This window comes from Seriola lalandi, unplaced genomic scaffold (assembly GCF_002814215.2).
Source record: "Seriola lalandi dorsalis isolate HSWRI2012SDOR001 ecotype SW California unplaced genomic scaffold, Sedor1 jcf7180002054682, whole genome shotgun sequence".
In the NCBI taxonomy this organism is placed as follows: Eukaryota; Metazoa; Chordata; class Actinopteri; order Carangiformes; family Carangidae; genus Seriola; species Seriola lalandi.
In genome coordinates, this window is record NW_019525235.1 from 2,109,532 (window position 1) to 2,117,369 (window position 7,838).

The 7,838-nt window shown below is 41.9% G+C and overlaps 2 protein-coding genes across 4 annotated transcripts in view; one reads left to right on the plus strand and one right to left on the minus strand.

Annotated features, from left to right (window-relative positions):
• Positions 1–1,857: 1,857 nt before the first annotated feature.
• c2cd4a (C2 calcium dependent domain containing 4A) lies at positions 1,858–3,592 on the minus strand. Its single transcript, XM_023422633.2, has 2 exons — positions 3,437–3,592; positions 1,858–3,312 (listed from the first exon to the last, which is right to left on the minus strand). The coding sequence occupies exon 2, from the start codon at positions 3,280–3,282 to the stop codon at positions 1,936–1,938; it is 1,347 nt and encodes a 448-aa protein (XP_023278401.1). The 5' UTR covers positions 3,283–3,312; positions 3,437–3,592; the 3' UTR covers positions 1,858–1,935.
• A 1,296-nt stretch (positions 3,593–4,888) lies between these two features.
• The window catches only part of tln2b (talin 2b), an 80,481-nt gene continuing 77,531 nt past the window's right edge, over positions 4,889–7,838 (plus strand). For 2 of the 3 annotated variants that reach the window (XM_087178311.1, XM_087178313.1), the window contains exon 1: positions 6,293–6,442. The gene's annotated coding sequence lies outside the window, so the exon portion shown is untranslated. Of the gene's footprint in view, positions 5,034–6,292; positions 6,443–7,838 lie in introns of those variants that run through there. The other variant, XM_087178312.1, reaches the window with a different exon arrangement.

Sequence of the window (7,838 nt, forward strand, 5' to 3'; positions counted from 1 at the left end):
AGGAAGTAGCAGTTTTCCGGGGATTGAATATGAATAGTTGTCATTATTTGACGCATTTATTCAGTGTCCATTGGTAGGTACATTTTGGTATGGGCGGCACCGGCATGAATCAAGGTCCTAATGCAGCTGTAACCATTGTGCTCCATAAAACCAACGCTTCTGCTCTCTTGAATGAAGATAGATTAGTGGAAATCCCTCTGAATCCTATCAGTGGTTGACCAGCAAAGGGGAATCACAGGTAATTCTCATTTATTACAGGGCATTTCACAGCTGAGTCAACACTCTATACAAAAGTGTCCAACAGTATCAGCCTCCTTGCAGGATCTGGAAACACATCCTGTGTGCAGAGAGGTATTGTTGAAAAATGTAGGTTGTCTGTGTGGGATTTTTATAGGTTTCTTTGTCAGAAATGAGATGTTGCCATGTATTACTGTAACGCAAAAGCCTGTGTATTAAGCCGTGTATTGTAGAAACACAAAACCCTTATTTCCATCAAAACAATTGAGAAGGGATTGCAGGTTCTTTGTGGCCGTGCTGAATCTGTAGTTCAAACTGAAAGTGGATCATGAGCTATATTTGTCCAGAGGCTTTTCTCAGTGGCACAATGCAAACTGTAAAATCTAGTAAAATATTTGCATTATAAAACATGCGTCATTACTGCCGTAGAGCTTTAAAACCAATCTCCCAGCAGGTTATATTATATTGTTGGCAGCGATAGCTATTTATATGTATTTGTGAATCCTTCCCATCTCCTCACATTACTGTATGTTGTTTTGGCATATACTGTATAACCAGCAGTTGTCCCCTTTCAGAGCTTTTCTGAGCCCTGAGAAACCTATTAATCTTTAACTAGGAGCTATAGTGGCAGTCGGTGCTTTTAAGCCTGATCTTTATTGCAGAAAGCAGCAGGATATACTTGCCTAGAGTCTGTTCAGTTGTGTAAACATGTATCTATATTGCGAGATACTGTCTTTTGTCTTCAAAATAAATCGTGTTTGGCTCTGTAGTTGTCTGAAAATAGGCCTGTTCTACTTCATATTATGAGCAGTGCAGTTCATTTTTGTATTTATAAAAACTATATTATATAGATTATATATAAACTATAATCAAATTCTCAGCCCAATTGATATTGTGGGGTGGGTTGTATTGTCGTTAAGATAAAATGTTATGTAAGAGCAAAAAGTACCCTTTTAAAGAGTATTTCTTCATGACCATCAAAAAGAAAAAAAAATCTTTATTAAAAGACCTGTGTCATAAGCAAAGTAATTGTAACTAGTAAGACTATTGGCCTTGCTGAGAAATATTATTTTCATAATTGAATGAAAAACCAGAGGAAAACTTGCTCATACAGCTTCAGTTAATATTCCTGACTGTAAGAGTCTGTTTCATAGTGTATCAGTGTATTTCTGTATCTGTTCTGTATCATAGTGGGGAGAAAAAACAGATAGAGCTTTTATTGTGCACTGATTGAAATTATGCATACTCAACAGTGAAAACTCCCCTCTAAGGTTTCTGGTTTCTAGTGATATTTTTAATCATCGGAAAGGTCAGGACGAAAACAACAGGCTTAGGAGAAATATGAGATGGTGGTTGTCTCACGGCACCTGATGCTGCAGCCACATTAACACATCAATGAATGAAAAGGCTGTAAATCATTATTTTAACAGGTAAGGATACATTTTTTATTTGTGGTGCATTTGTTTTTCTGATATTATTATTATCCTGAGAATTTAATTCCAAAAAACATGTATTTATAAAAACCGTTTGAACCAATTGTATAAGGCCTTATTTTGTCTTATTTTGAAATGAAATGTATTAAAGACAAACAATCTTAGTGTTTTCCATAATTTAATCATTATAAAATCTTGTTTTACAATACAAAAATGGAAATAAATAATTGAATTCATAAATAAGCTGATGAGGAAGTACTTAGGTTTATAATGGCACAATGCTAGAAAGAGGCAAATCACAATCTCCGAGGAGATAGTCTCTTTTCAGGGTGGACATTTTGTTCACTACTTTAAAGCGAAGGGACCGCTGGCTGAGGTCTTCCTCTGAGATACCATCAAAGAAGAAATCCTCATTGAAGATGGGATTACGGCTCTTTCTGATGACTGTACTGCGTTGCTTCTGGACTTTTCCAGGAACCAGAGAGAGGCTGATGCTGCAGTTGATAATCTTGGGATCTACAGAGAGAGGATATAGGCCCTCAGCACTGATCAGTCGAACCCGTAGTCTTTGGTTATCCAGACAGTACTCTGCTGAGAGTCTCAGGCTGCCATCTTTCCCTATGGGTACTATTCTTTCCTTCATTACCCTCTCTCGGTGCAGAGTCAAGTCCATGGGGAAAATGGTGGGCGGCGCCAGGCTGCAGTTGCTGGGCAGGCCTTCAGCTAACCCCTCTGATGCCCTCCTCATGACATTGGGGCTGTTGTCTGTGGAGCTGCCTTCATCTGTGGACAGGGAATTGTTCCTGGACACCATCGCCTTCCTCATGTTCCGTGACAACAGCAGTTCATGACTCAGTGCTTTGAAGAGGGAAGACTTGGCAGGGCACCTGGTCAGCAGTGGCGAGCTGAAAGGAGAGGATTCAGTAGAGGAAGTCGTATCGCTGTCCAGAGTGGTGTGCCAGTTCAGTGTGTAGCATCTCGGTGAAAGCCTTGACGTCAGGGTGTTAAGACTGAAAGAGGAAGGGGAGGAGGAAGGGGAGGTGGAGGGGGAGGCTTTGGAGCACACGCTGGAACGGCTCCTGGGCAGCAGCAGTGGAGAGGAGCCAGGATCAGAGTGGAAGAGCGACTCCTTCCTTCTGGTGTGGGGGCTCTCCAGTAAGGTGCAAAACCCGTAGCAGGTCTGGGTTTTGGCCAGGTGTGGAAGGGACAAGGCAGCCTGACTCTGGGGATCCGCATTGGTGGTCTCCTCATCACTGCAGCCATCGTAGGGGCTCTCATCCACACTCTCCACCTGGATGATGTGTGTGTTGAGATGCTCATGAGGTGTCACCTCTATGTCAGGGCTAGCCCTCTCACAGGCAGACACCTTCGGAAGGCGAGCGGCTCGGCCCTGCTCCGTGTTCTTCATCTCATGCAGGGATGGGATTGTTGGGGGGATGCAGAACTCTGGGATGTTGTCAGGGGTGATGACGTTAGGACAGAGAGAAATCCTTTTGGGTTTGTCAACTCTTTCTCCAAACATGATATCACCAATTTTAAAGCTGAGTTCGGCTGATGGGATAGGCAGGTTAGATCTCTCCACTGACACACGAATCTTCTCCACCACCCACATGGGTCCTCTGGTAGCAATGAGGGGGAAACTCTGTAAAATCAAAAGAATATTCTTGTTAAGTGTCCTGAAATCAAACACTCACACATACAGACTATAAAAAGAAAACTGTGCCCTAACAACTAAAATCATTAACTTTGCAGGAATACTTTCTTACCTTATGTTCTGAAGATATGGATAATCCACTAAGTGTTCCTGAACAGGATGGACTGATTGCTCCGGCTAAAAGTTCAGGGTGTTGTGACAAATCCCTGAGGCTCTCTTGACTGCAGATGGAGGTTCTCTCTTGTCAAGAGCAGCACATCTGTGGCTGTTTGAGAGATGCAGGCAGTTTAAATGAAGCAGGAAACCAGTGAATCTAACACACGCCTCCCCCTATGCTGCTTGAACAGGATCCTCCCTCTCTCCTTGGCCACTGGTTCCCATGGAAATATCCAAACCACAACAGAGCTCCGTGGTCCTGTAGTAGCCGTTGTACCGTTTTGGCAAGATAAGTTCACTACATTGAAAGTGAACAACTGTTTTTAAACAAGTGGTAGGCTGTTAACTCACGTTTGCTTTTCCATTTATTGAAATTAGATGTATGACCTTGTTCCATTAAGATAAACGAAGTGATCTGATAAGATAATAATTCTGCGCTATTTTCAGAACATTGGAAGTGCCATTAACTTTAAGTGGCAATGGTTCAAGGGATAAAGCTGGCCAAGCTTCACTGAGTTTAGGAGAGCTACAGGTCAATCAGGTGTTTCAGTGAGAGCAATGGTTAATAGCTTGCCGCTGAGGTCCTTGTGGTATTGAAATAAATGTAGCAATTGCTACTGGTTGAACCATCTGGTGTTAGTATAACCTATATCTGCTCAATCCACTACTCACACTCACTTTGAAAGAAATATTAAGACATTTTTATTGCTTCATCATCACACAATTCTAGATATACTATATATATATATATATATATATATACAGTATATATAGTTTGTATATACATATATATACATATATATACATATATATATATATATATATATATATATATATATATATACCCTACTAACGAACAGCAGCAGTGTTGGCAGGGCAGAACATAATGTCTCTTTATATGAGATATGATTTCTGAAAAGTCAACATCAGTGTTAAAAGGGACACGGAGAACGGTGATTTATTTACACCCACACAAACCGCTGCTCTTTAGTCCTGCAACCTCTACAGAAACGTTGTAATGCCAGTGCTTCCCCCTTGTGGTGGGACACGAATCAGCTGTAGTATGAATGATTCATGTTTGACAGAGAGGTGTAATTTTGGTAAGCCTGCATTAGAGAGCTATAACTTGACAGTTATTGCAGTCATTCCCACAAACCTTTTTTCTTTTTTTCCTTTAAAACACACACTCAAACAGTGAAAACAATCCTGTGTCAGGTTCTACATGTTTTGGCATGTTTCATAGGCTACTGCAACAAGGACAGTCCTTTTGACAGTTTGTCTCTTGGCTTTCTAGATTGAAAAGTGGTAAGGGGGAAAAAAAAGCTCCACTCTGCACAGGACAAGGTTCAAGTGGAGTAACGTGGTAACCACGTGTTACCAGGCACTAAAGGACAGAATGATGTCAGTGCTAACAATATACCAGGAAAGTGTCCTAAATGGGGTACTTCTCAGAAATGTTTTCCAAAACGTTAAGATCACATCAGTTATTCAAGCGTAGCTCTCATACTTCTTGTTCCTTGCAAACCAAAGTAGAAGAATTCGAAGAATTCGAGGTAAATTTTAAAGATTGCATATTTTTAAAAAAAAGCAAAAAGCAAATATTAACTCTGTCTTTTGAAAATATCATGCATTACATGCCTACTGTGGGTCAGTTTGTGTGTCCTCTGTGTGTTTGTGTGTGATACCTGGAAGAATGAAAATCAGGAATGCAGTTTTACATAATTTAGAACAACGTGCATACTAACTGTCAGGATAAAAAGGTTTTAAAGTTCCAAATTGCTGCCATCAACAATAAATCTTTAGGAAATAGCTCAGCATTTTCTGCGATTCAGAGGAAGTGCAGTGTGAATCAAGCAAAAAATATTTTGAGCACCAATGCAGAAACACATGATCACTCCGCTTATAATATTTGCATGTATGAAAAATTAATAATGCACATTAATATGTTGTGGGTAGATATTACAACACTTAACATCCCGTGCTTTGTCCTCTATTTCCAGTGTCCGGGCATGTCCTTGCATTTGGATGCTTGTGCATCTCCATTAGGGGGCAGTATCTTCTTAGAAAACAACAGTACACCCACTGAGGGAGCTGCTAGTCTGATTGATACATTAAATATACTCTAATTATGACTCAGATATGCAAAACAGCAAAGTGCTCTCTTCAAAATACTCAACTGGAGAACATGGTTTATGAATTCATCATTCAGCTGTGCGGAAACTCCTCCACATTCCCCCAAAGAAAAATTCTCCCTGCTCTTTCCAGATAGCAGTGGTCTGAGATGTACTGCATGGTGTTTAAAACACCAGCCTCCATGAGGCATAAATGTGACCCTGTGTGAAAATGCCAGCTGAAAACCTTGTGTCAGAGTGGGACAGAGCGCAGCACAGCAGCGAGGACTGCCCCTTGCTAATGCTTGTGTGTGCAGACACGCTTTTGGCAGGTGCACTTCACTGCACAAATTCAAAGCATTTTTTCAAAATAAGAGGCAACTGAGTCATTCAAATCTTTCCTGTGTTCTTTTTTTCTTTTTTTTTTTGTGCATGATGCATTTACTTGATTGTCAGGTCTATTTTATCTCTCAGGGTCGTTCATTTGAATCAATATAATATTCCTGAGCCTTTAAAATCCGTCCAGCTGAGGGCTACATCTTTATGATTATCAGGCACCGTGGGTGATTGTGACGCCGCTTCCTTTTTTTTCGGCGCATAGATATGTGGTCGTTTTTTTTTTTCTCTCTCTCTCTTCTCCTCCCATCTCTCTCCACTGTACGATAAACGAGGAGGGGCTTGATGCCGTGGAGGAGGCAGGCAAGGCAGGCTGAGCTGGGCTGAGCTGAGCTGAGCTGAGCTGACCCGCTTGCGGTGTGTATGTGTGCGTATGTGTGTGTGTGTGTGTGTGTGTGTGTCGCCTCGCCTATATCCAAGACAGCCCGTATGCATTAACGAGCGACAGACATCAGGTAGGATTTCGCCTTCATTTCTTTCCCCCCTAAGATATTTTTTACTGTGTTTCTGTAACCCTGGCGCTGTTGTTGAAGGTGCTGTTCCTCCCAAACGGGCTCACTACAGGGAGGCAGGCGGACCCGCTCGGTGTTATGGCTCAGCAGAAGCGCTGAAAACATTTCATATTAACAGCCTGCAGCCGACCTTTTTTTTTTTTTCTTTTCTTTTTTTCTCACATGATTAGTGTGATGTGATCCACTCCACCGTCTCCTTGTTCTTCTTTGGATTTAACATCAGTCGATTTGCTTCAGCTGGTGCTTTATTATAAGCCTGTCAAGTCTTATTTCTTCGGCTAAAACGTGACTGAGTGCTTTTGACATTGACAGATAAGAGGTTAACCAAAAAAAAAAAAAAGATGAATATTTCATTGACCTACTTGTTTGGCCGTTGTTGCTGCATGTTAAATATTTAGGCTTGCCGAATTTTGTGCCTTGAAGTAGGTTAAATAGGCAACTAACACAGCCCAGCTTCAGCATCAGTGCTGCCTGGCAAAGAAATGTGCTGTACAGTAAGTTGGACTTGACCTGAATGTTATCTGGATCTGCTCAACATCAAAGCTGACATTGACAATGTGAGACTGAAGTGGGCAAGCTTGGGATGTAACCACCGATGATTTACAGTAGGCTGACAGGAAAAATGTGGGCAGAATAGGCAGAGGACAGTCTGTAATGGTCAGTTTGGTCAAGTTTCTTAAGCCTGCAAAAGCTACAAGCCCAGTTATCCTTTGCCCCAAAAAAAAAATCTGCTACTTCGTAGATCCCAGTAGGAAAATTCTTTCTTTTTATCTGACACCTGCCTGCTTGCAGAGATAAAGAGTGCACATTCACCTGGCTATGGTGCTGCTGCTCTCTCCCAGACACCAGCAGGGAGGCAGTGCACCCTCTGACTGACTGACTGAAGGACATATCAGCAGAACCACTAGGCCGCCCTGCCGCCCATACAGATGCTTATGAACTGCACTTGTGAAGATATGTATTTTATGAGCTGTGACATGTTCTTGTTTCACACAGGTACAGGTCGGTAAACCAACACAGTAACTGTGGGGTGAGGGGCCCTGCGCAGTAAAAACCCCCTACATATCTTTCCGTGGTTGGTTTTCCATACAGTGCTTTGAGTTTGTGGAACAAATGTGTGAGTGTCGGGCTGACTCGGCACACCAAACCACATGAGCTACCACGTTAGCCTCTTTTGACGTGCTCATTTACTGAAAAAGCTATTGGCTTCTGTTACCAACTGTTTGAAAGATTTCACCCCCACCCCTCTACAGTGTAAAGCAGCTGACCATTTACTATGAGAGGCTTCTTGGATAGCAAGGGTCAATTCAAGGATACTCATGCTGTGGAGGGGGTGGGG

What these genes read in the sequence shown, in the direction of transcription:
- c2cd4a (XM_023422633.2), bottom strand. Translation starts at nt 3,282, where the DNA reads ATGTGGGTGGTGGAGAAGATTCGTGTGTCAGTGGAGAGATCTAACCTG.